The sequence below is a fragment of the Acomys minous genome (genome assembly GCF_964271855.1).
Source record: "Acomys minous genome assembly, chromosome: 6".
NCBI lineage: Eukaryota > Metazoa > Chordata > Mammalia > Rodentia > Muridae > Acomys > Acomys minous.
In genome coordinates, this window is record NC_140487.1 from 95,509,516 (window position 1) to 95,537,498 (window position 27,983).

At 50.7% G+C, this 27,983-nt stretch overlaps 2 protein-coding genes across 9 annotated transcripts in view; both read right to left on the bottom strand.

Moving 5' to 3' along the window:
- Positions 1-9,875, bottom strand: part of ST3GAL3 (ST3 beta-galactoside alpha-2,3-sialyltransferase 3) — a 208,043-nt gene extending 198,168 nt beyond the window's left edge. The window contains exon 1 of one of the 6 annotated variants that reach the window (XM_084785058.1): positions 9,679-9,875. The gene's annotated coding sequence lies outside the window, so the exon portion shown is untranslated. Of the gene's footprint in view, positions 1-9,334; positions 9,659-9,678 lie in introns of those variants that run through there. The other 5 variants (XM_084785055.1, XM_084785060.1, XM_084785059.1 and 2 more) reach the window with 5 other exon arrangements.
- A 2,121-nt stretch (positions 9,876-11,996) lies between these two features.
- Positions 11,997-27,983, bottom strand: part of KDM4A (lysine demethylase 4A) — a 49,050-nt gene continuing 33,063 nt past the window's right edge. For all 3 annotated transcript variants that reach the window (XM_084785053.1, XM_084785054.1, XM_084785052.1), the window contains exons 13-22: positions 25,158-25,339; positions 23,530-23,734; positions 23,010-23,086; positions 22,555-22,610; positions 20,628-20,736; positions 20,158-20,343; positions 17,119-17,289; positions 13,810-13,929; positions 13,491-13,583; positions 11,997-13,374 (exon numbers count right to left, since the gene is read on the bottom strand). In XM_084785053.1, coding sequence (XP_084641179.1) covers positions 13,234-13,374; positions 13,491-13,583; positions 13,810-13,929; positions 17,119-17,289; positions 20,158-20,343; positions 20,628-20,736; positions 22,555-22,610; positions 23,010-23,086; positions 23,530-23,734; positions 25,158-25,339 — 1,340 coding nt within the window. In that variant the 3' untranslated portion in view covers positions 11,997-13,233. The remainder of the gene's footprint in view (positions 13,375-13,490; positions 13,584-13,809; positions 13,930-17,118; positions 17,290-20,157; positions 20,344-20,627; positions 20,737-22,554; positions 22,611-23,009; positions 23,087-23,529; positions 23,735-25,157; positions 25,340-27,983) is intronic.

Consider the following 27,983-nt stretch of genomic DNA (forward strand, 5'->3'; position numbering starts at 1 on the left):
AAAATCAAAAAAACAAAAGGCAGATAGGCAAGCAATAATAGCCGGCACTCAGGAGGCAGAGGTAGTCAGATCTCTGTGAGTTCAAGGCCAGCCTCATCTAAGTAATGAATTCCTGGCCAGCCAGGGCTACAAAGAGACCCTGCCCTTAAAACAAAACAAAACAAAACAAACAAACAGACTGAGTGGGTGAGAATAAGCCACTGTGCCCCAGGACTGAGAACAGCCACCTGGAACCACTCTATCTTATCAGAGCAAACAAAGTCGCTATTTACCTGCCCTGTGCTGACCGCTGCCAACAGCAGGGAAGCTACAGAATAAACAGGGCTCAGACATTATGGGATAGTGGCTGTCGGAGAGGCTCAAGGGTGGTTCTGAGAGGTGATGCCTGGACCAAACAGAGCCTGCGAAGCTGGTACCACAGCCCTGCTGGAGAATCTGAGCTTTAGCCCAGTGAGAAACTGCTCTGGGATTATGTGGAAGGGGACACAGATTTGTTTCAGAAAGGACACTCAAACCACAACATGGAAGAGACAGGGCAGACCTGCGCCAAGGCCAACACGATGCCATTTTAATAGCACGGGCTACTTGCCCTTAAAGGCAAGGGACAGAGTGTCCCACGAGTGTACCAAAAGACGCTGCCCGAACTCTTGCTTACGAAAGCAAGAGCTTGCTTTAATTTCACTGGCACTGGTTCCTGGGGCATGGGGGTGGGGGGCTGGGGGAGTGGGGGGTTAGGGCGTGGGGGAGTGGGGGTAGTAGGGGGAGAGGGGCGGGGGGAGGGGTGGTGGGTTCAGTAAGTGCAGAAGCTGCACAGGGCAAAGGTGGGGACATGTTTACTTCCTAACGTACAGTGTTCACGCAGTGCTAAATGACACCAATGTGAATGTGACCAAGTCCGCCAAACTCAGATTCACACAGCGGATCATCGCCACACATGACGATGAAATGCTGAGAGACCACAGGCCTCGTCAGCCTTCATCTTGCCTAGTCCCTACAAGGCTTCTAGAACTTAACCATGCTGTTTTTCCTCCATAGGAATATTGGCTTTCTAGTTTTCAGACCATATGACCTACCTGATACCAAAAGTGCACACGCCGGGGCCTAGTGGCACGTGCCTTAATCCTAGCACTCAGGAGGCAGAGGCAGGAGGATCTCTGAGTTCGAGGCCAGCACGGTCTACAAAGCGAGTCCAGGACAGCCAGCCGGGACAAGAGAAACCCTGTCTCAAAAAAACCAACAAACAAAAAAAAGTGCACACACCTGTCCTTCCCAGACAAAGCTCCTGTCTCGGCAAAGGCTAACGTGCATCTGACAGTAGATTTACTTTACCAACATTACTCTTCTTGTTACTTTATTAGCAGGGTACATACAAGCATTATATAAACACTCTTATACTACACACACACACACACACACACACACACACACACACACACACACACACGCATCTCCCAAAGTGTATCCCATGGACCTGTGGTCCCAGAACTTTTCAGGGACTCCATTTCCACGATCATTCTGAAATATAACTCTTTATTCACACTGCTCTCACGATATTGAAAAATATACCTGAGTGCTCTTGTGAGATAAAGTTTTCTCAATAGCTAATAACTTTTTTAAAAAGTGATTTACTCTCCTCTAGTAACTTTTTATGCGTTCAGTACACCTAATACAGTAAAAATAAAAAAATAAAAAAAAAATTGGGGGTGATGGTTTCAAGACAGGGTTTCTCTGTGTAGCCTTGGCTGTCCTGGACTCACATTGTAAATCAAACTCACAGCAATCCGCCTGCCTCTGCCTCCTGGGCGCTGGGATTACAGGCGTGCACCACCACCACCCAGCTACAGTAAATGATTTATCAACAAAACCCGTGAAGATGAACGTTCTATGGCGTATTTAAAATTCTTAACTGTTAAAGAGATCCTGAAGCCAAGGTGTCTCTGAAACACATAAGTTACAGGGTTTCACAACTAGCCTTGACTTTCTAAACAAAAAGTACAATGAGGCTGGGAGGTAACTCAGAGGGGACAGTGCCAGCCTCACCACTGGGTGGGAAACGGGGAGGCACGTGTGGATGCCTAGGGCTCACAGCCAGTCAGCCTGGCCCAATTGCTAAACTCCAGGTTCTAGTAGACCCTATCTCAAAACAAAAACTAAAACCAAGGCAATGATTTCTGAGGAACAACTAAAGCTGATTTTGGCTTCTACATGCACACGGGCATGCGCACAAGCACACAAACGTACACACACACAATACATTTCAGGTGGGGAGACAGCTCAGTAAATAGAGCATATGCCATGCAAGCACAGAGATGTGAGTTCAAATCCCCTTATCCCATGTAAAAGTGAGGCACAACTGTCTGGAATCCCAGTGCTTTTAGGATGAGGTGGGAAAGAGGTGATGACAGGCGAATCACCCAAAGGTCAAAGGTCAGCTAGCCAGGCATATCGGACAGCAGGAAGAAAGGCAAGGCCTGTCACCTGAGTTTGCCCTCTGACATACACACATGCACACACCTGCACTCATATGCATGAGCACATGCATACACACATAGACACAAGATTTAAAAAGAAAAAACAAAAACAAAAAGTGATTACGAGGCATGGTGGCGCTCACCTTTAATACCAACAGTCAGGAGGCAGAAACAGAGAGATCTCTGTGAGCTCAGGGCCTCGTCTACACAGTGAGTCCTGGGACAGCCAGGGCTACACAGAGAAACCCTGTTCTAAAACAAAGCACATAAGCATGCCACCTTATCATTACTTTGAAAGAAAACCTGACATGAAGGAAATAGAAATGTAGTGATAAGGACAAATACTGACAAGGCAACAGATAAAAGGCCAACAGGACAAAATACAACAAAGCTCTGCAGAATTCAGAGGAACACCTTGTGCCAAGCCAAGCTGGCTAGAGAGGAAGCTGACAGGAAAAAAAAAAATCTGAACTAAACCTTACTATCACCCTTATTAAAAAAAAAAAAATGCTGCCAGAAGACAGTAAGAGAATAAACTCTCAAGGGGGAAGTTGGCAAGAACAGGCCAAGGAGACACAAAGATGTCAGTAGCCCGTCATGTCATCCTAAGTGGCGAAAGGTGTAGGACACACTTGATGTGTAGTACACACTTGGGTCACTTCCAAATGAGGGCTGGGAACCAAAGCGGTTAGCGTTTAAACACTGTTTTAATTGGAAGGAGGTTCGTATCAATTTTCCCTCCTTAATGTCAGAATAAATTCCCTTATGCCTAACACTCTGAGACAAGCATCATCAATCACCTCAAAGACAGTAAAACTAAACAAAACAACAAAACAAAGGACCATGAGGGGCAGGCAGTAGTTACCTTTAGGGAGGGGAACTGTTTTAAAGATTTATTTATTTATGCACTGTGAGCCTGTATGACAAAAGAGGGCATGGGTCCCATTATAGATGGTTGTGAGCCACAATGTAGTTGAGGGGAAGTGAACTCAGGACCTCTGGAAGAGCGGCCAGTGTTATTAGCCACTGAGCCATCTCTCCAGCCCATAGTGAGGGGAATTTAAAGTAAATGATCACCACCATGGCCAGGGTAGTATAGTTTAAATGTTAGGAACAGTAAAATCAATATTTTTATTGCAAGACCTTTTTGTTGTTGTTGTTTTGTTTTATTTGGGACAGGGTTTTTCTGTGTAGCCTTGGCCGTCCTGGACTCACACTGTAGACCAGGCTGGGCCTGCCTCTGCCTCCCAAGTGCTGGGATTACAGGTGTGCACCACCATGCCCAGCCTGAAGGGTTCTTTATGGGGCTGTGGGCATGGATCAGTTTGACAAAGTACTTGCCATATAAGCAGGAAGACAGAAGTAGGATTCCCCAGGGCCCACTTGAACAAGAGTACTTTAGTGTACGCTTATAATCTCAGCAACATCGAGATGAGGCCGGAGGGTGGTTGGCTGGCCAGTTGCTTAGTCAGAGAGCCCCAGGTCAGGGAGAGAGCATGTCAAAAACAAAACAAGACAAAAAAAAACCAACGTGTGGCCGGGCTGTGGTGGCACACGCCTTTAATCCCAGCAGTCGGGAGGCAGAGGCAGGCAGGTCGCTGTGAGTTTGAGGCCAGCCTGGTCTACAAAAGTGAGTCCAGGACAGCCTAGGATACATAGAGAAACCCTGTCTTGAAAAAAACAAACAAACAAACAAACAAACAACATGCACGGCTCCTAAGGAGCAATATCTAGCCTCCTCATGCAGCTACATGCTTACCAGCCCCGCATCACACACACATACTTTTTTACATTTATTCTAGCTGATCCTCATAACAACTGTGGAAGGTAAGAGATTTTTGCCTCACATTTTCAAATCTGAACATCGGGAAGACACAAGAGGTTTGCAGCCCACCCAAGGTCACAGGCTAGGCACTGGTGACGCTGACTGACTCTAGCTACTCTGCTGGCTCTTATCTGCTCTTCCACAGGCCCAGGACACACCTGTCTTTGTTTGTTTTTTTGTGTTTTTTTTTTTCCAAGACAGGGTTTCTCTGTGTATCCTAGACTGTCCTGGACTTGCTTTGTATACCAGGCTGGCCCTGAACTCACAGCCTGCCTCTGCCTCCCGAGTACTGGGATTAAAGGCATGCGCTGCCACTGCCGCCTGGCTCATCTATAAATGTTTTATGACTCGTAGTAGGCATGGGACTGTGGCTGTAAACCTCAGAGCTATCTGGATAAGGATAGTCACCCCCTCCCTCCTGGTCCTCCCCATCTTCCTCCCTCCCTCCTCCCCCTCCCTCCAATGATCCAGTGATCAGGCAAAGCTGATAATGTCATTTCCTACTGTCCAATCCTCCCCTGGCCCCTAATCTTCAGGGTGAAGCATTAACTCACAAAGCTTTAGCTCAATCTTCTTGACTGCCTTTTACGTCATTTCTTCTCACGGCCTGGAGACGTTCTGCACTCCTACCGCACAGGCGGCCCCAGGATACAGCCATGTCCTTAGGTCTCTAGGTCTCTAGACCTGGTATATGCTGTTTCTGTGTGAAAAACCCTGATGGTCTGGAAACCGGAAAGGTAGCTGAGTAGATAAAAGTGTTTGCATGCAAGCCCAGGGACCTAAGTCCTACCCAGAAAACCCACATAAAAAAGGAGGAAGAGAATTAACCCACAAAATTATTCTTTGAGCTCTATGTGTATGAATGTTATGACACCCCCCAACACACATACAAGTAATAACATATATATATATATATATATGTTTTAAAATATATATATATTTTAAAGCCCATATTTCTTGCAGAGGACCTGAGTTCAGTTCTTAGCACCCACATCAAGGGGCTCAAACCTTCTGTAACTCCCGCTTAATGGGATCTGACACTCTCTTCTCATCTCTGCAGGTACACGTGTACACACACACACACACACACACACACACACACACACACACACACACACGGTCTGTGATTTGATACCCACAGGATTTATAGTAATTCTTAGTGCCAAAACAGCTTTGGCTCTCGGCACTAATCATAATAAGCAATTTCCCTCCCAGCTTTAAAGTTAGACGAGGCCACGTGCCACTCTCTGACCGACGAAATACTGAGTATCGTCACAGAATTGAACCTGTAAAACCTGGTACCTACTTGACCACCCACTAGTTTCTACTGCCGCCATCCCTAATCCAGTGTGACGGGCAGAGAGGTCTGTATATTCTTAACGACCGGGGGAAGATGAACAGAAAGCCCGTTTTGGTGCTGTTAAGCCACCACCAAAATCTTGAGACTTTTTTTTTTTTTTACTCTTAAACTATCCAAACCAACACCTCAGACCTCTCAGCAAAGCATTCTCTCATATAGTAAATTTATTTGCATGTTTTATGACAACATTTTGATTATACAAAGGATATTTATTGTAGCTGTCCCACTTCAAGGCTGTTCTTTATTTGCAGGGGTGGAGGTGGGGAGCAAGAACTCACATAGCCCGGGCTGGTCTCAAACTCCACAAACAGCTGAAGATTAACTTTAACTTTTTTTTTTTTTTTTTTTTTTACTTTTGTCTCGCTCTTTTTAAGTTTGTTTGCCCAACAAACAGTACCCATGTGGCAGTCGGAGGACAATTAGCGGCTATCAGCTCTTTCCTTCTGACCTGCGGCTATTCCAGGAATCAAATTCAGGGCACGAGGCCTGACATCAAGGGCCTTTGCCAACTCAGACAACGGGATGGCCCCATCTCCAACCTCTGATCTTCCTGCTTTCACCTCTAGAGTGTTGGGGTGACAGGCACGTACTACCGTACCCTATTTATGCACTGCTGGGGATGGAATACAGAAGAACCTCACAAATGCCAAGCAAGCAACCAACCGAGTCCCAGTCCCAGGTTAACCGCAACCCTCCCCACCCCCCCACCCCCACTCCCCGCTGCCTCTTTGCTGGTTTTTTAGTGCACTGAAAGGGTGCAGTGACCAGTAATTATAGTGGATAGGAAGAGTAGACAGTAACTACAGTATTACCTGCGTCAGAATACTGTTTTCTACATAAAATGCGTATGCCGAGTACCTACCATGTAAAAACACTGTGCCAGATGACAGGGAAGGCAGCCCCGCCTTTAAAAGCACATCTTATATTGTGAGTGGAAGAGGACGGTAAAGCAATCTATGGCAAACTGGTAAACTGTGAGGTCTTGAATCAGGTGACCTCAATCTCTAATCCCAGCACCGAAGAGCTGAGGAGACAGGAAGAGGCTGAGGTCAGGGTCCTCAGCAACACAGTGAGTTGGAGGCTGGTCGGGGCTGCCTGAGGTGCTGTCTAGAAAGGAAAAACGAATTTAAGGCAAGTCTGGGCTAGACAAGATCTTGCCTCAACAAAACAAAACAAAACAAAACAAAACAAAACAAAACACCAACCAACCAAACACACACACAAAGCACATCCATGCACAAGAAAACCAATATAAGACAAATACAAATACAAAAGGCGGAGCCCCAGAATGAGAGAGGGGCAGGTCATTGTCTGGCGGGGGGGGGGGGGAGTGTTAACAGAAGAAGTTCCACATCAAATGGCCACAAAACATGAGTTAGGGCAATGATGGCAAGTGAAGGGGGCATTTAAGATTTAACAAACCAGCCGGGCGAGGTGGCGCACGCCTTTAATCCCAGCACTCGGGAGGCAGAGGCCGGCGGATCTCTGTGAGGCCAGCCTGGTCTACAAAGTGAGTCCAGGATGGCCAAGGCTACACAGAGAAACCCTGTCTCAAAAAAAAAAAAAAAAAAGAAAAGAAAAAGAAAAAGACTTAACAAGCCAACACACAGCCCAGCCAGGCGGTGGTGGCCCACACCTTTAATCCCAGCACCTGGGCGGCAGAGGCAGTTAGACCTCTGTGAGTTCGAGGCCAGCCTTGGTCCACAGAGTGAGTTCCAGGACAGTCAGAACTGTTACATGGAGGAAACCCTGTCTTAGGGATTCGGGGAAAGGCGGGATGAGGGTGGGGCGGGGGCAACACATGCAAATATATATATGGAGCTCAAACAATAAACACGAAGCCAAATAGCTGAAGTGACTTAGAAAATACAACATAGCAAAGGGTACAGCAATAACCTGCCGATTCCAGGCTGTCCTGGGCCTAGCAAACAGTTAAGAACTCCTGGAAAACGAGAAGTGATATGCCTATGTGTAATGGTGGCAGAGGACTAACAGAAAGGGAGGGGAAAAAAAAATGTTCAGGGACTTCCAGGGCAATTCCCAGAAACACCGGGCCCAAAATCAGTGTGGTGACTATAAAAGAGTTGAAAGAAGTCAGCGCCAGAGCAGTATGGTGGCAGCACTAGGCAAGAAGCAACACCCGACTCCCAGCTCTGCTGCTGCGGGCCCCAGCTACTATTAAAGTGACAGTGCAATCTAAATGCTACTTACTGGGCTGTTTCCTGCCAAGTTCAAGTCCATGTGACAGACAATCCTTTGCTCCTCATAGGACACGGGTGCCTCTCTAACCTGCGTTCTGGCCAAGGCTAGCCTCACTATGTAGTCAGGAGTGACCTTGAACTGCTGATCCTCCTGCTCCACCCCCCTACCCCACCCCTGAAGCGTCAGGATCATAGGCGAAGAGTATCAACCATACTTGGTTCTTACATGGTGCTGAGGAAAAGACCAGCACTCCTTGCATGCTGAACGCTACTCCCAGCCCCCAACTTGCCTTCTGTACGACCTCATCTCCCCTTTCTCCTTCTGCTAAAGAAAGGCCTGGAGCCATCACCTGGAGCTCCTCACCCGCCACCGTCAGCCATCCTCACTTTTCATCGGCTCACTTCTCCGGGCAGCCTTTCCACTCTTTGTGGTTCGACTCAAAACTTCAGCTCCCCCATGGAACCTTCCTTAAACGCACACTTCTTCTCCTCTTAACGCTTTCTCGGAGTACCGCAGTCTTGGAGTCCTAGAGGCCACGCCACAAGTTCTCATGCGTGTGTTTCACTCCCACAACTACCCTACATGGGTCTGTCTATATTTTTAATTGTCCGAGTTTCCCTCGAGTCAGCAACGCCTTGCACAAAACACGCATTCCGCAGACTCCTGCCTGGCCTGTGTGAGCAAGCCGATTAGTCCTTACGAACACATTTGCCTTGCTCCGTCATTGATAACTTTACTTGTTATGAGACACAAGACATCAGACTTGTGAAATGGAGAAACCTTAGGAAACTATGAAATTCCCATTTGGTCATAAGGTTTTGCCCCAATTTTTTTTTTTAACCCTCCAGTCTTTTTTCCTTTCTTTTCCTATTTTTTGAGAATTTTGAGGCTGGGTCTTGCTATGTGGCTCTTGTTGACGGGTATTATACTATGTAGGCCAGGCTGGCCTCTGAAAGCAATCTTCCTGCTTGCTTCCGCTGCAGGTGTGCGTGTGCCTATCACACCGCCCCCCCCCCCCCCCCCCCCCGTTCCAAGGTCTTTTAATTCTAAAGTTCACGGACACAACTGAGGTCTACTGTGCTACAATATCGAGAGTCTGTTTTGTACTTTTTTTTAACCTTCATATTCCACTATCTATAGTACTGATAATTCAAAGGACGTCACAGAAATGTGTAAAGTCCTCTTTGCTTTCTGGGATAACAGCTGTCCCCTTCACTGGGCACTCCCTGGGTTAATTACAGTGACTCAGTTTTACCATTTTCACTCTCTCCCCGTAGCGACAGAAATAAACAAAACTGAGGTTTATTGAGGAATCATAAAAATGGGTGTTTTTGTAAAAAGGATTCTAAACACGTCTGTGGGACATCCTCCTAACCATATCTGCCGTCCTCGCTAAGATTTTTCTCTCGCAAGCAAGATCATCGAGAAGACAATGGGGGAAAACACTGCAGAAGCAAAGGTAGCGAGAAGACGCACTTTGACAAACTGACCCGGTCGCTCCCAGGATCTGGCCCCCGGGAAGGCAGAGATGACAACCGCTACTCTTGCTGACTCCCGCTAGGCTTTCCCCGGACTTTCCTGCGCTCGTCCCACAGCGGGTCCCGAGTGACCGTGTCCCCTCCTCTGCGCCCAGACTCGCGCGCTCCGAGGCGCTGCGCGCAGGTGACCTCCGCGCGCTCGGCCCGGGCTTGCACGGCCCTCCGCAGGCCTGGCCCCCGCCCGGGCCCAGACTTCAGTCCCCCGCGCCACTCGGGCCCGCCTGGCCGGGGGAGGGGCACGGCGGCGGAGAGCTGCGTCGGGGGCGTAGGGCAGGGCCTTACCGCAGCGGAGAGGGAGGCCGGGGATGGGTGGCGCCTGAGCGCACGCGGAGCCGGGAGGCAATTGCTGCGCGAGTAGCGGGGACAGCCAGGGAGACCCCGGCGGGAGCCCAGGACGCGGCGGGCTGCACTGGCGCCGCCATGGTGAGGACGCAGCGACGGGACCACCAATCCCGCGGTCCGCCTCCGCGGCCGCGCCGGGGGTCGGGCATCAGCAGCCAATGGGCACAACGGAACTGGGCGGGGCGCCGGGCAGGCCAATGCGGGGCTTCGCCGCAGGGGTGGGCGGGCCCGGGCCCGGGAGACCCAATGGAAGCCGGAGGCCGAGTCCGCCCCCCATCCCGGGGCAGCTGGAGTCGGAGCTGGAGAGGATCGCCGCGTGGAGCTCCCGAGCTGGGGCGGTCGGGCTAAGGTCAAGTCCTCTCTAGCTCCTAGAGGAAGTATCCAGCCCTCACCCCACCTCTCAGCTGTCAGACCGGGCCGCTGGAGGACCCAGTCCACGTGGACCCGTTTCCTAGGTGCCAGTGGTCGTGATCTGAACCCTCAAGATCGCCTCCTGAAACCCTTCTTGGGAGGTTAACTGCCCACCTAAATCCAGGCGTGACCTCTTAGAAATGTCGCAGACGGGCCACAAGGCCACCCTAGTACTCTGCAATTCAGAAGGTCGCTCCTTCATCCCGCAGCGGGATGCATGTTCCACCTAAAGCAGAATTTAACCCAGAATTTCCCCGAAAGGAGATGGGGACATAACGACACGCTCAGATGCCAACCGGACACTGCGGCTTAATCTATACAAGACACAGAGTCTGCTTTGGCAAAAGGATGCTGTGACGGGAAGCCTTTGGCTGTGGTCGTTCTCAGATTTGACCGCACTGGCCGGCAAGAGCCTGAGGCAGAGGCAAGCTTAAGTTTAGCAAGCTCAAAGCCCCGGCCTATCCCCAGCACCACAACAAGCAAAAACCTCAGCACAGTTTTGTTAGACTTGGGAAACTCCCATGGCTTTTTTTTTTTTTAAAGCTGGAGTTTTCTTATAGCTATTACACAGGCCAAACGCGTTTTTGAATGGTTGGCTTGGCCAATCGCAGCAGCGCTGGTGTGTACTCAACAACTCTGTAAGCTAAAGCAGGAGGACTGACCATTCAATTCCAGCCTGGACAAATTGGTGGGTTCCTGTGGGGTTTATTGTTATTTTTATGTGCGTAAGTGTAGGCATGGATGTATGTTCTGGTGCCCAGGAAGGCCAGGAGAGGGCCTCCTACCCCATGGAACTGGAGTTACAGGCAGTTAGTTGCAAGCCACCAAGTGGGTAGTGGGAACTGAACCTGGGTCTGCTGTGAGTCCAAGTGCTCTTAATGGCTAAGCCATCTCTCTTTCCCATGGGGGGGGGGGGAGTCCATCTTTAGGGGTAAAAAACGTCAAGAGTGCTGTCAGTGGGTGCGGCTCACAGTAGAGTGTTTGCCTGGTGCATTCAACGGCTTAAATTCAACTTTCAGTTCCCATAGAGCTGGGTTTGCACCAGGAACCTAATTATCGGATCCTTCCTTAAGGCTGGGATGGAAACCATGAGGAGGAGCTATGGGTACCGAGGAAATTAGGGCTTACTCCCTTCTAAGGATGGATGCTTCTGGGTCCCACTCACCATCCAGGAAAGTTAGTCCAACCTGCCTTTCCCAGCCATATCTCCCTCAAAACCCCGAGGAACGGGGAGTCGATTTCTTTTCCTTGCCTCTTATGAGTTAGCTTTGAAAACCATTTTGGTCTTCTCCATTTCCCCCCAGCCAGTACCAAGTGGCAGCCACCTCCCAAGGCCCAGGGATACAAAGCACCTTCTGTACGCATGCTTAGTGTCTACCATGGGCACAAAGCTAAGGCCAGCTGGAGCAGCTACGCTGTGCAGGCGCCTTGCACCTGTTCAACCTGGCAGCTGCCCCGATGCTCAGGCTCACATTCTTGTCCACTCGGGGAACCGTTGGACAGAGACCAGGCTTTCCTCCAGGGATGCACTCACCACCTACAAGGCCATAGAGCGCAGCTAAAACATATTCCCTCCTGCTTCCACATGAATGGAATACATATGCAGGAAGTGATTTGGCTCGGGATAAAGATGACAGCAAGTGGGGTTCAAGTAAAAACTGGAGAACACTGTAGTCCGAACCTTTCCATCACCTCCTCCAGGAAAAGCAAAACGTGGCACCGGATGGCCAGAAGGCCCTGGATGCTCAGGGCCCACATCACCCACCTCCGCGAACAGCTTCCCAGGCCCTGGTCCACAGCCTGACCCTGGGCCACTGGGGCTCCATGGGGCAGAGCACAGTCAATCCTCTGTTCAATACATTTTATTGCTAAGGACAAGGTAATGCACCAGTTTTCAAAATAATTTGGTTTATAGAGTTCATACGTAACAAAAAGGGGGAAGTATTATAAATCTGACTCCAGTATACAGAGCAAGGTATGAAGCCCTCCAATCATGGGCCCAGGCAAACAAGTTCAAGAGGAGCAAAAGCCTGTTTAACCCCTTCGATGCTGCCCTCCAGTCCCACCCCCACCCTCACCCAGCCCCGCCCCACCCCTGACCAAGGGCACAGCTACACCTGGCCCTGGCCTCCAGTGGCCCCAGTTCATCCTAACCCATAACCCCTGCATAATTCAATTTCCCCTGCACAAAAATCACCCACCAGGCTCTGCCTGCTTCCATATTAAAATTCTCCCTTCAGGTAGTCCCCACCCACACCCTCAAATACTGTGCCATCGGGGCTTCTGCGCCTCGAGTTTGCAGCACAACCTCTGAGCTCTGCTTCAAGGGCAGACAGAGGTGGCAGCCCGCTCCTTAGCATCCCAACACTGCAGCTTTGCCAGCACTCTCTTGAAATTGGTCCAGGAAGGGACAGATGGCAACCCACCTCTGACCATCCCCCAGGGCCCCTACTCAGCTTGGCTGAGGGCAGAATTTCACATTTTGTTTGCCCTGCAAGAGGCAAAGAAGAAAGTGAAGGCCAGGGGCTGGCAGAAGCTGGTCCAGACCAAGCACACACACACACACACACACACACACACACACACACACACACACCAGCACTCGTGCACACATGTGCACACACACACTCACGCACATGCGTGCACACACAAACACAGGTGCACACTTGCACATGCTCACACACACACATAAATACAAAAGGGGATCTAGTCAAGCGCCAGCACCTCTTCCTTGCTGGTGCAGGTGGGCGGCAGGAAGCTAGTCCGAGGCCAGGAAAGAGCAAATCAATCAGCTGGCAGAACAGCTGACCCGCTTGGACAGAGGGCTGATGCAGTCACAGCATTCCAGTGTCAGCCTCTTAGCTGGGGACCAGCAGCTGCTGCCAAGTGCCCACCAACGGCTTGTCTTTTCATGGCAGAATCCAATGAGGGTGGAGTGAGAAGGTGATGGGGTCGTACACGTCATTCCTTTCCTTTGTACATCTTCACTTTTTGAGACTTGCGAGTTCCAAGTGTCTGCTGTGCTGTGGAACCCTAGAGTGCTCTCGCCTTGATGGCTGGGAACCTCTTAGACCCTGGAAGCATCTACTCCATGATGGCCCGGTACAGCGCTGGCTCGATGTAATCCTCCCGGTACCTCGAGTTGATGACCCGTTGCCTTTTCTTTTCTTGCTTTACTTCCTTCTCTGTGAAAATCTCATTGAAGCGCATATCTGAAGCTACTGACTACAAAAGAAAAGGCAGGCAAATTGTCACTTTGTGGCCGCTTGGACCAATAAACAAAGGGACAACATTCCTGCCGTGTTGCAGACAGAGGCTAAGGGCACAGAGAGCTCACTCACCAGTCTAGACTTGACTCTCTTGGGAAGCTCCTCATCCAGTGTGTACACATCATCTCTCTTAACCACAAGCTGTGAGCCATCCTCAAACTCCACCTGCCAAGCAAGCAAAGGCCTTTTAGCTAGGGAACCAGAGTCCTGCGGAACCCGCGCACACTGTCAACTTCCTACAGCTATAGGAAGGCAAAAGCTAGTGGGTGCAAGGCAGGGCTCCAGATCTGCAAAGGCTGTCACTGACCCGCAAGTCCTCTTGTCCAAGAGGGAAACACTGGACTAATAAAGCACTCCCACCCTCAAACGCCCACTCATGAGTCTTGGCTACCTGGTACATCTGGATGGGGTGGGAGGCCACAAACTTAGCCCCATACACCTGACCATCTGTCCACCTCACTTGGACCACTTCGCCTTCCGCAGGAGGCCCCAGTTGGAGACAGTCCTGACTCTGAGGAAAGAACAGAGGAGGAGAGTCAACAGCAGATCCACCCACCACACTGGGAAGTGACAATGACTCAGGAAGGACCGCCCAGAAAGTCCTGCTCACAGGCTGCAGCAAAGGCAGCTTGCTCTAGGGTGAAAGCTACAGTAAGTCAGACAAGTCTGCCCCATTCATCCTATCGGCCCTGATCCCCCTGCTGCCTCAAGGTGAGCAGAAAACGAACAAAAAGCTGCCAGACAAACAAAACAAAAACATCAAAAAGGTATAATGAACTCAGTGAATGAAGCACAGAAGCAAGTGTGGGGTTCTGGAATCTTCCTCCTTGTGTCCTCTCTCTGCTGTGGAAGAATGCTAGCACTGTGCTGTGGAACGATCTAGATGTCTTCTTGAGATAGAGAGCAAAGGAGCATAGTGAGGCACAGCTCAAGACCAGCAGAGGAGCCTGAGTGAGGCTCAGGCGATGCAGAGTGACCTGGTCTAAACAAACAAACAAACAAACAAACAAACAGTAAAAACAATGCCTGGGGATGTAGCTCTGGCCCTGAGGCCCAGAATTTAAAAATAAAATAAAATAAAAGAACAAAACACAAACTGCTAGCCTTTTCACTGTGTTATTATTCCCAGCACAATCTATGATGTGTATAAAAAAACAGGCCATGTGTGCAAACTGAAGCGAAGACACCAAACTTCCCCAGTTTCTACTGTGCATGCAAAACGCAAGGAAGTAGAAAGGCAGGGTGTCTCAGAGGAAGATGAAGCACCGGCGATTAGCCTTCCTATATTTCACTGCTGTAGTATGCATGCAAGGATCTCTGAGACACTTGAGGCTACAGGGTACAGGATGTGTGGAAGAAAGCTTACATTTAAGCCAGGAGTGAGGCTGGGTGGCAGGTGGATTCAATCCCCACCACCGGCTGATGGAAAGAAAACCATTTGCAACCTGTGCAATTTGTGATTACATAAGCTTTTTTCTTTTTAAAAAGAATACCAGCTTTGGGCTGGGCATGGTAGTACACATCTTTAATCCCACCAGTAGGGAGGCAAGAGACGGGCAGATCTCTGTGGGTCTGAGGACAGCCTGATCTACATAGCAAATTCCAGGCCAGCCAAGGAAGTCTATACAGTGAGATACTGCCTCAAGAAAGAAAATGTTAGCCGGGCATGGTGATGCACGCCTTTAATCCCAGCACTCGGGAGGCAGAGGCAGAGGCAGGTGGATCCCTGTGAGTTCGACGCCAGTCTGGTCTACAAAGTGAGTCCAGGACTGCCAGGGCTACACAGAGAAACCCTGTCTCAAAAAAAAAAAAAAAGAAAAGAAAAGAAAAAAAAGAAAACGTGTCCTCCATTCCACTACAAATCTATGTCAAGTTAAATTTTCTTTCTATACTTTTTTTTTTACTTAACTCTTTCATTTTTGGCACAGGCTCACTATATGGTCATGGCCAGATCTGAGCTCTTAGAGCTTGCTGCCTTAGTCTCGTAAGCACTGGGTTTATAAGGCAAGTACCACCATGCCCTATAGTTAACCAAACAAAGTATAACAACAGAATGAATAGTGACCTGAAAAGATTTGTAAAACTGGAGAAATATGGCAATATGGAACAGACAGACAAAGATATTAACTAATCTTAGTTTTAATTTCTGATAGGATAACTATTAGTAGGTAAAATCCACAAATATACACACGCTCTCTCTGAGAGCTTAAAAATCTCTTAGAAAAGAAAGCACCAAGAGTGCTGTTCTGAGGTTGAGCACTAACTACTTCTCAGAGCATGTGTAGAAGGGGGAGACACTGACTACGGCCTAGAGCACAGCTCCAGGGACGTGTAGGAACTTAATAAGCCCTGAGGGTGCTACTGCTACAAACATCCTCACCTTCACGATGGCATCTGCCCTGTGACTGACTGTGGTGGTCTGAAGGGGAAATGGCCCCCCCCCACCCCCCGGGCTCATGTCTAACACGAGGTCCTTAGTTGGTAGAACTGCTCGGAGAGGATTAGGAGGTACAGCCTCGATGGAGAAGGTGTCACTGGGGGAGGGCTCTGAGGTTTCAGAGGACTCTTAACTGTATTCCCTGTGTGTGTGTGTCCCTATGCCATCATGCCCCCTGCCCACCCACCCCCGCATCCTCCTGTATCCTACTTGCAGATCAAGATATGAGCTCTTAGCTGTTCCTGCCGCCATGCCTTTGCATCGTGGACTCTGAAAACTAAGCCCAAATGACATGCTTTCTTGGTCATGCTGTTTTGTCACGGCATCAGAAAGGAACTGAGACACTGTTAACATGCTTTTGGCAATGAAGTTGCTGATGCAGTGTAAGTATGTGAAGAAAGATCTGAATCGTTAAGGAAGAAATGGCTTTGCCCTTTACGTCGGGCCCTCCAGCTAGCGCATGGAGAACTTGAGCTGAGTTCTGCGTACTGAGCCAGGACGGCTGGGCCCAGGGTCAGGTAGGGCTCTCATTTCGCAGGTGTTGACAAGGCACGGCCTCTTCAGGTTCTTTCTTTGCAGCTTCAAGCCCTCACCTGTCAAGAGCCCAAAGCAAACAATACACACATCCGAGAAGGCATGGCAGAAAAGAGGGTTGGATCATTCTTTAAAAATAACAAAAAAATTGAACCAGGTGTGGTGGCGCACACCTTTAATCCCAGCACTCGGGAGGCAGAGGCAGGCGGATCCCTGTGAATTCAAGGCCAGCCTGGTCTACCGAGTCCAGGGCACCTAGGGCTACACAGAGAAACCCTGTCTCGAAAAACCTAAAAAAAGAAAGAAGGAAGGAAGGAGAGAGACAGAGAGAGACAGAGAGAGACAGAGAGAGACAGAGAGACAGAGAGAGACAGCAAGACAGAGACTGTGTGAACAAATGAGCCTACAGCTTTGGTGCAATCAAAGCACCTCAGCACTGCTTTGCTTCTGGAGTGTGGGCTTGCACCTGTACTAGATGCTGTCGGAGACAATTCAGTCTGAGACGTAAGCATGCGTCAAAGAACTGCAGGAAACACTAACTCCCATGAACTCCCAGGGGAAGCAGAGCACCCTAGTACTTAAAACTCTGCCTTGAAAGGGAACCCTGGAATAAATATGTTTCTGTTTGGGGACTGACATGGGGTGGGGCAGAGAGGCCACCGTTATCCAGCTAGCAATGCCAAGATGTCCCAGTCCCAAAGTGTCCCAGAGGTGGCTTCAAGACATTACCACTATGTCCTCGGGGTAAAGGTTGTCACTGAAGGAGCCATCGTCAAAGTTGACTTCATAGAAGGTCTCGGTGGTGAGCCTGACGACCTCACACTGGTAGAAGCGCCCGTTCTTATGCTTGCTGATGACCTTCTGGCCGGCGGTGATGCTCAGCAAGGCTCCCTTAGCACGCTGGAAGAAACAGCCTGGGTCATCCTGGATCGCACCGACAGTTCTGACAAGCTCCTCCTCACGGTGGTGAGGAAACAAGTGAGGAAAAAGACCGAGCCGCATGGAAGCTGGAATAGGCCTTTCCAGATAACTACATTCCAGCCCTAGGAACCACTCACTGAAGCTCCAAGCCCACTGCTCCTTAGATGACACTACCTTTTTCTTGGAGTATTTTATTTTGTTCTCAAATTTGCAGCAATCTCTTGCCTCAGTTTCCCTACTGCTAAGATTATAGGCTCGCATTGCCCACAAAGCATTGTACGTCTTATCCAAAACTCCATGAACTCACTAGCCTTCATTATTTCCCTGAAACCAACCATAACATGACTAATGTGTGCCGCTCAGGTACGCAGCACAGCGTCTCAGCCCTAGACCCTGAGCAACACTCCCAATGACCTGGGCATTAACCCTCCCCTCAGGAGAAGGGCACAAGAACCGAGGTTTTCAGAGGTCCTCGGCTCCAAACAAAGTGACTCCATTAACCGGCCTTGCCACTGCTGGTACCCGACCTCACAGACCCTTTCCATTCTGACCCTGTCCTTGATGAGACGGCTCCATCCAGCTACTCCCCAAACCCGCCTCTTCACTGTTGTCTGGACACATGTGCTACCTCATGTTCCTCCCTCAGGGCCTTTGCACGGCTATTCCTGTAACCCCACATGCTACATGACACGCTAGCCCACACTCTGGCTCCCTTACTCCCCCGTGTCTACTCACTGGCCCCACTCCTCACAAGGCACTCTTCCTGACCTGTACTGACTTTACCCACTGCACCATATGCAACCTTGTGATACCACATGAGGGCTGGGTGTCTCGTACACTGGTAAATTCCTAGCTGAGCCTGGGATGTGGCAGATGCTTAACAAATCTTTGAAGAATGAATTATAAAGAAATATTAACTGGATTCCCCCGTGAGCCCAGCAGTCTGTAGGTACCATAAATCTGCCATCTTGTTCCATGACCAAGCTCAGCTTTCCCAGCCACCCAATGGAGTTGCTGCTATCTCAGACGCTGACTGCAGCACAGCCTAAGCCTCACGTTAGAGGTCAACCCTGCTGCCCTGAAGTCTCATCCACACCATCATGAGAAAAGCACGCTGGAGCCCATCTCAGTAACCAGACGGGTGGCAGGACTGCCACAGACTTGAGGTTAGAGCTGACTGCACAGCGAGCTGGAAGCCTGAAGGGGCCACAGAGTGATACTCGGTTTCCAAACATCACCTGCCCTGCCAAAAGGAAAGCCAACCCCGCCTCCCAGCGACGGCTTTTCTGTGATCCCAGATGGCAACGTCAAGAGCTCCCTGCCGTGACTGGCTATGTCCTGAGTGCTTTCTCTCTCTCTCTCTTCTTCATCACCCTCCCCTCCCCCCACCCCCCACCAAGACAGGGTTTCTCTGTGTAGCCATGGCTATCCTGGACCAGGCTGGTCTCAAACACAGAGATCTGCCTGCCTCTGCCTCCCGAATGCTGGGATTAAAGGCGTGCCTCAAGTTCTAAGTCCCTGAATTCTCCTCAAGCAGTGTAACACTTAAAATACTTCTCAAGAGCCAGTGAGGCGGCTTGGCATGTAAAAGCATTTATGGCCCAAGCCTGAAGATCTGAGGTCAACCCTAGGAACTCACATTTAAAAAGCCAGCCAAGGATGGTGGCGCATAAGCCCCAGCAAGGTGAAGGCAGACATAGTGGACCTCTGAGTTAGAGGCCAGCCTGGACCACATAGTGTCATCTAAGAACGAGAGGAGTACAGAGACCCTGCCTCAAAAACAAAACTGAAGCTAGCCACGGTGACAAGTATGCGAGATCACGGCAGCTCTGCTTCCTGAGAGATGGAGCCAGAATAAGCACCATTCAGTGGCCAGCTGGCCTGGGACGCACAGTGCAGCAGCTGAGAGTACCTGCCTCAACACGGTGGAGGAGAGACCGGACCTCCCAACAGCTGTCCTCATTTTTATGGGCACTCTACAGTATGTGCACAACTGCACACAAATGACTCGGAATCAAGTTCTCCTCAATCAATGAGAAGCAGACCAGGCGTGGTGGCGCACGCCTTTAGTCCCAGCACTTGGGAGGCAGAGACAGGTGGATCTCTGTGAGTTCAAGACTAGCCTGGTCTACAAAGTGAGTCCAGGATGGCCAAGGCTACACAGAGAAACCCTGTCTCAAAAAAAAAAACCAACAAGAAAAAAGAAGAAGAAGAAGAAGAAGAAGAAGAAGAAGAAGAAGAAGAAGAAGAAGAAGAAGAAGAAGAAGCAGCAGCAAACTTCAATGTGATGGTCCAGGGTGACTTGGGCACCGCCCACTTTCCATGACTCCCCGCCAGATTCCCAGAACCAGTGCACTCTGTCTCAAGCCATGGATACACCCTTACACCCTCACATTCTTCTACTTCTTCAGTGACCATCCAAGCCCCTGCGGGCTTCCTCCAGGTCCTGTCCCATGAGTCCTGCACACATCACCAGTGAGAGAACTGTGAATTGTCTCCTATGTGGCATGAAATGGCCAACTGCCATTGAGTCATCAGCTCTCACCACTTACAGAGCTGCTGTGAGGCCCCAGACCCTGGGGCGAGGAAAAGGACGCTCAGATTAACGATATGAAGATCTTTAGGGAAATGACCTGGGAAAGACAAGCAAGGAAACACATAAACCAAAGAAAGAAACCATGGCTTGTTTAATACCACTGGACTTCGAAGGCCAAGGCAGGAAGAAGGGACAGACAGGGCCATGTCTTACTGCTAAGTCATTAGCACTTTCCCTCACAGATGAGCCAGCAACACACACAGAAAATGATCCCACAACCTGTGAGGAGGACTCTACATGGCGTCTCTCACCTCTAAACTGGGAATCTTGTGCCGAAAGCAGGTGATGAAGACAACAAACGGCCAGTCATCCGGCTGCATCACCACCCCGGCCGCCTGGGCACAGCTCACGTGGAAGGCCGTGGGGCAGCGGCCGTGAGAGCACTGCACACAGCAGCCAGCGTTCCTTTTCCTTCGCTTCTTACAAAAGACACACTTCTGCACAGAGGAGAGCAAACACACGGTTCCATGCATGATAGTCCGTCTCTTCTTCTTTTCCCTCCCAAGTACACAAAACCAACCCCCTCCCAGACACGAGGGCACCCAGGGACTGGTCTGGACCTGTGCCAATGTGAACTCCCCATAGGTAATTTAGCCACGGGGAGAGCAAAACTGACCAAAGCCTAGGGGTAAAGGAGGCCAGGAGCCAAGCTGAGAGCACTCAGCTGCTCCCACACTCAGTGGGGGGACCATGCAAATCCCACAAGCCTACCCTGGCTTACCAGTTTGAAGCGGGGCAGAGGGATTTTGCTCACATCCACTGGACTCCTTTCAGCAATGTTGACAAACCTTGCTTCTAGAATTGCCACAGCACACGAAACGTGGACCCATCTGCCAAAAGAGGAAGGGCTCAGTCACGTCTTTCCACAACCGTGGGGACCTGCTGACAGAACTTCCTCCATCAGCCAGTACGGCCACTTGGTCACCCTGATCCCAGGACTCAGGAGGGAAAGTGTCATTTATCACATCAAGTATGGCACACACACTGCCCAAGGTTAGTGTGGGATCACCCTCTTACACAGCTTCCTTGTTCTGGCAAATAAGCTGTACGGCAGCTGGCTGAGGGGGGCAGGCTCAGGAGAGGAAGAAACAGGAGAGTGCTATTCTGGTTTCCCACCCAGATGCTTTTTGGGAAACAGACATGTCCCAAGTGGAAAAACCCAAGACTGTGAAATCTCGTAAATCAGGCCATTTTAGGGTTCCACTGACAGTATGTGTCAACCGCACAAGGCCCTGGGATCAACCTCACCCAGCCCCACCCATATGAAAACCTACAGGAACTGTGGAAACTCACTACTCTGCACTACTAGCAATTCTGTGTTTGTGGCCTTACAGAGAGTAACAAATTAAAAGGGCAAAAGTCAGGGGTTCAAGCAAAGCCGTTTCCATTCTAAATCAGGAACTGTCACCAGGCAGCCCTGCCCTGCCCTGCCCTGCCCTGCCCTGCCCTGGGAGAATTATAATTACCACTGATTTAAAAAAAACAAAAACGAAAAAAACCCAGCACGCCTTTAAAGGAGGGTAGTACACAGCCATCCAGTGCGGGCAGCATGATGGGGGCTGCAAAGTGGGAAGCTGGAGCCCATGGGCTTCCATTCAGAGGCAGAGGCAGGCTATCCACCCCCACCCACGTGTGCAACTCCCTACACAGAAGCCCCCTCCCCAGAGAAAACCCTCACCATCTTGTATTTCTTCCTCAGAGAAGGTAAACCTGAGACAGCACAAAAACACAACTCAATGAGAACAATCTGTATGATGGCCGAGAAGCCTGGAAACTTCTATAGTCTATAGATCTAACAGTGGGCGGTCTGCCTAAGCACTCCTTAGCTTTCTACTGTTCTGCCTTGAGGACATTTGCCTGCTCTCCGAACAGCAGGTCTAGCCAGGGAGAGATTAAACTCTGTGGAAAAGTGCTTGTGCATGTCTGCAACCCCAGTCTGTGGGAGGGTGAGGCAGGAGGATCACCAGTTAGAGGCCGACAGGGATTATACAGGACATTTGGAACCCACACAACAGCCTACAACCATTTGTAACTCCAGTCCCAGGAGCTCTTCCTGCCTCTGTGGAAACTTGTGCATGTGGTGCACAGATATAGGTGCAGGCAAAATATCCCCACACATAAAATGATGATGAAGAGGAGGAGGAGGAAGAAGAAAGGCAGGCAGACAGACTGGCTTCCTAACTGTAACAAGGTCAATGTCCTCACTTCCAGGCCACAAAATGCCTGTGTCACTTTCGCAGGGCCATCATCTCTCCTGCATTTGTTCTTAGCTTTTCTCAAAGAAAGGTGCTATCTATAGCCAGGTAGTGAGGGCACAGCACTCAGGAGACAGAGGCAGGCAGATCTCTATGATTCAAGGCTAGCCTGGTCTACATAGGGAGATACAAAACAGTCAGGGCTACACAGAAAAACCCTGACTGGGGGGTGGGAGGGTGGGGGAGGGAAGCCACTGAGGCCTCTGAGGCAAAAATGAAATGAGACAGGTAGTCTGGGGCTGCTGTTAGAATGTGTCTTGTTCGCTCTATCACAGCCTTGCCGTGTACTGTCCAAGCCCTCACTACTCCCTCAGGAGCAGCTACTGACCTCACAGCACTGGGCCTGCGCTTCAGAACTGGGCAGGGGCATCACCAACTTCTCAGAGAACTCACCTGTCATCGTTTGCTCTCTGCAAGGCCCCTCCACGCAATGAACATAAACAGCAGTCCTGCCCAGCAAGAGAGGAAAATGGTTAGCAACAGTCCATGTACTCATGATCTGCCCTCCGAGACTTCCTGAGGAAAACTGGACTCCACCAGAAAGTGGTGCAGTGGCAGGTGGGCCTTCAGACACATGCCAGACAGACCACAATGCAGAACTAGGGTCACTTGAGCTCCATTTTGTGACGCCAAAGCCAGGGCTGAGTCCTGCAAAGGAAGTGATGGCTGCTCCACAGGACAGCTACCTGGTCTTCCCCGACAGAGCTTTGAGATGCACTCTCTGACGTCATGGAGTACCAAATCCTAAGCCAACTGCCGCAGACATAAATTATGTCCAGCACGGAAAGAGGATAGCCCCAAAGCCACCCGTCTTCTGGGGAAGATGGGAAGAGCATGGGGCCACTCACCTCCTCCAGGGCATTGGCTGAACACCGAGAACACATCCATTCTTCAGAAGCCTTTGTCGGGGGCACCCCATAGCAACCTAGAAGAGCATCAGAGGGGCAGGGGCTGGAGTCAGAATGTGGGTGAACAATACTCTTCTGTAGATACCATTCCCAAAGATAGTGACTCATACAGAAACCCCTGAATTCTGGGCCAGGGTAGCCAGGGCTCAGCCATACAGTATGGTCCAGTACCCAGGAAAGTCAGAAACGTGTGGATTCACTGGTACATCTCCCTAATAAGCAGCCAGGGGCTAAGCTCCAGACACCCATAACCCAGGGGACCCCAAAGTTGACAGGCATCGGATGGATGTTGGGTCCACAATGAGACTCAGCCACCAGCCACCAAGTTCCCAACAATACACAAGCATCCTTTGCAGCAGGAGCCTGGGAAGGCCAAAAGGAGACAACAGCTTCCAGCAAGCAGAAAGTCTCCCACGCTGCTGGGACGAGGAAGTGTTCGAGGAAGGTGAGCAGTACTCACTGGCGTGGACCCGGACACTGCACTTCTTGCAGGACACTAGCATGCTGGTGCCGTCCTCCTCCAGGTAAGGGGTAGACAGGTTGATGTCTGTGCTGCAGCCAGTTGTGGTAAAGCACATTTCGGGGATCAATGGCTTGGTCCTCTGGGTCTGAGAGGCTGGTTCTGAAGCATTCCCACAGTTCTGACTAAAGCTCCCAAATTCCACCTAAGTGAACAGCAGAGAACGCGCACAGCAGAGTGAGCACACGCCTAGTGCTCCTAGCCCGCCACCTGCTCCATCAGCTGAAAGCTGGGCCTCTTCCTGCTATGACTGCAGCTATAGCTCCCGGGTGCACAGCCATTATCCTAAAGCTACTAATTGAAGTTACCTCTAATGACTCAAATTCAATTTCTCACAGCAGCATCAAACAAAGGCCCCTGGGGGACAACTGAGAAAAGGGAGCAAGTAAGAGGCACCTGGGATTTCAGTCTTCCCAAACCCAATGATAATGAAATGTACCGAGACACTAGCAGCAAGGTGCTGCCTGTTCCCCAGGTGCTGAGCCACATGGTGGCCCCACTTGGAGACAGCACCCAGGCCACATGCTCCTAATGGGCCAGCACTGATTGCCTCCAACGGACCATGTCAGCAGGTCACCTGAAGGGTGGCTCTGCCACATGGCTAGATCCCCACCTGTGATTCCTAGAACACTGCGTTACACACTGCCCTTGGCGAGCTACATTCACGACAAGTATCCTCTGTCTCTGCCGCTGGATGGCACCATTATTACCCCTGTCCCGAGGACATCCTGGAAGCATGTCACCCTCTTGAGCCTAGGCCATTCAAGAAACCCTGGCCCTGCCTAGTAGATCTGCTGACAGTAACAATCGGGCCAGTCATGTTCCTCACAAACAAAGGCACAAACAGCTCTTTGCTTTTGCTTTCTGTGACTACAAAGAAGCAGTGGGCTGTTGATCTAGCATGTGGGTCCAAGCTCCATCCTTCTGCAAGCATGAGCCTGGGGCCTTGCCAAGCTCAGGGCAGCAGTGCCACAAAACCACCACAGGGAAACGGCTTACCTCCTCCCGCCCTCATAGGACCCACTCCAGCCAGAGTTGGCTCCCTGGCACCTGCTACTCTGAATTCCTGCCTGACCTTCTAGAGCTTGATCCGAAGTGCTCCATGGCGAGGTCATCAGTGCCCCAGCATGGGAAGACCACAGTGGAGCCCAGCCGTCACTGTGTCAGACCCGCTACCTGGCCCTCTCCCCTGCCCCCTAGCTGCCTTCTGCTCCAGCAGCACTCACTATGACAATGAGGAAGGAAAGAAGAAGATGACATGAGAAGACCCGGCTCTTCGCCCAAGGCTGACTTCAAATCGGAAAGAAACTGCATTCTTGTATCCTGACTGACCAGGACTACATCACATCAGCCAGGAAGAGCCCCAGACAAGGAAGAAACATGCTCTGCAAACAGTGAGGTCACCAGGTAGGCTGGGTCGTCTGCCGGTCAGAGCCTCACCAAAACACTGACAGAGCGAGGATGCTGGAAAAAAGGCCCCCTAAAGGCAAGCAGTGACAAGCCCTGCACCATAATTAAACTCGGCTTCCTCGGATTGCTGGCCTTGGATGCCTGGCGGTCACACTCACCTGATGGTAGGTCTGGAAGATCATACAGACAGCACAATGAGGGGCCTGCTGGGCCATGACTTCATTGAACTCCTTTTCGGCCTCAAAGTTCGGGGGTCGGTTCTGCCACAGCTGGCTTAGAGGCTTGGCCCATGCCTCTGTCTCCTCGGCCTCTTCCTCAGGGCTCAGCTGTTCAGAAGTCTCTAGAGGAGAAAGCAGAAACATGAGTTAGCACCGGGCTGCACATGGAGGTCAGCCCACAGAGCATGGGCTGCACATGGAGGTCAGCCCACAGAGCATGGGCTGCACATGGAGGTCAGCTCACAGAGCATGGGCTGCACATGGAGGTCAGCCCACAGAGCATGGGCTGCACATGGAGGTCAGCCCACAGAGCATGGGCTGTACATGGAGGTCAGCCCACAGAGCATGGGCTGTACATGGAGGTCAGCCCACAGAGCATGGGCTGCACATGGAGGTCAGCCCACAAAGGATGGGATGGGCCAGCACTCCTGGTCCCAGGCTAGGACTGAACTCAAGGTTCCAGACAGTGCTAAAAGGCAAAGGCAGAACAGTTACAAACAGACTCCTTTAAGGCCTGGACAACTTGGCTGGGATGTGAGCTGGGGGTGAGGGGTGGCTGTTTGCAATGTCGGACTGACTCAGGGTCTCTGCTCTCCCTCGTGTTTCAGGCACTCATCCCCCTCTGCTCCCTGGAACAGCTGCTGCATCCATCCCTCTCTCTGCCCTCTCTAAGGGCAGCACAATCAAGCACCAGCCTGCCAGCCACTGTGCTATTTGCCGCCTCCCAAATGCCAGCATGTTAAGTCCTTTCCCCCTTTGGGCTTTCCCTTCAGTTCTGCTGGGGAAACAGGCAGAGAAAAACAGAAAACTGGTGAAGTCTTAAAAAGTGTTACATCGTGGCCTTTAAGTGAGGACTTTCCAGCTCACTCTGGAAAGTCAGGGGAAGTGGGGGGTAGGAGGGTGGGGGTGGGGGCTGCTTGTTAGGGGCAGGAGGTTCAGAGGATGAATCTTCTTCTGCGCCTTAAAGTGTTTGTCACCCTTCGCCCAGGAGCCTGTGAACGGAGAGCCTATGGGCATAACCCACGCAGCCAGGAAACAATAACTGCTCCTGCCTTTTCAAAGAACAGGGGCGAGGGAGAGAAATGACCCCAGGGATAGAGCTGAAACCAGTCGCTGGCTGGCCCTCCTCAGAGCCTGGGCCACAGACCCCTCATCTCTCCTCAGTGTGCCCCACAACTCAGGCGCCCTTAATCACAACCCAGGGAAAAGCCTTCTCTGGGCCCATCTTCCCAAAGAGTGAGACTCAGAGCAGAACGGATAGCGTGGAGGTCTCAGACAGCAACAAAGGTGCAAAGCCCGCTAGCCCCTGGCATACCCAAGGCCGAGGAGCAGGGGGAGAGCCTTAGTGATTCTGAAGGCTGGTAGCGGGGAGGGAACTCTGACGGACGCAAGAGCAGACACCACAACAGATTGCTGCAACAAGCCGGTGTGGCTCAAGCTGCAGGCACTGCTGCTGAACGTAGGGTGAGAAGCCCCTGTTGCTGTATCCTGCCTGGCCAAGCATTCCGTGTCTGACAGGAGGTTGGCTTTGACACTGTGCCATCAGGTACTGCCATGCGGACACTGCATGCCGGCCTGTGTGTGTACCTGCAGTGACAATGGCGAAGACTACAGCACTCCCTCCCCCGGAGGCCCTGAGATCTCTGCAGATCACACTGAGTGAGCTGTGGTGGCCAGCCCTGCACTAGGCGCCCGTTCTCACTCCAGGCAATTCTAGCACAATGCAGATAGCCCATTTCCTCCTCCACTGTCTTAGTCATGTTTAACCTAAAGGAATCTGGCAGCTGCCATTGTGCATGGTCCCAGTGAAGGGCAGCTCGCTGTAGCGTAAGGAGGTCAATGCAAACAAACCAAATCAGCCTCTAAGAGCCCCACGGTTCATACCGGAACGAGAGTGCCTGACCCAAACATGAGGGACCAAGATAGTACAGAGGAGACAGAAATAGACAAGCTCATAGCCCCAGTGATCACACAGTGACATCTGTTCTGCTTATAAAGCCTGAGTGGCCTAAGTCATCACATATGTGAATACCAAATGCCAAGGGGAGGCTGCCACTGTGTTAAGTGAAAACTTCGGGAATCAAAATTTTAACAGTTTACAGACGTAAAGCTTCACAGAGCCTAATAGTCAAGACATGGGCATTGACTAAAAATGTTGTATTTCAGGTAAAAAATGTCTTTTAAAAAAGTCGGAGGAGGGCCAATGGTACATGCCTTTAATCCCAGCACTCGGGAAGCAGAGGCAGGGGGATCTCTGAATTTGAGAACAGCCTGGTCTAAAGTGCAAGTTCCAGGACAGTCAGGGTTACACAGAGGAACCCAGTCTTGAAAACAAAACAAAAACAAAAAGACAAAGTTGGAGAAATGGAGCTTGTAATTCCAGCCCTTGTGAGGCTGAGGCAGGGGAGTCATAGGTTCAAACCCCATTTGGCTACATGTTTCTAAAAAAGAAAAAGGAAGCAGAGGGGAGGGGATAGGATATATCATGCATAAACTTTGTTTGGTTTATATTAATTTTGAAGGGGGGAAAAACCTACTGAATACATTCTTAGGTCAAACCAGGGACAAGGCAAAGCTGGACTAAGGCTATTAGGGAACTCCTGCTCTGCGCATGAAAACAAGGTTAAGAGCAGCGTTTATTTAGGGACAATCCTTAGGAGATGCCTACTGGTACCCTAATGTGAAGGAGGGCTCCAGCTGGGCTGGTGGCAGTTACTCTGGGATGGAGTACAGGTAAACAGAAAGTCTGAGGCCAGCCTAGGAAAT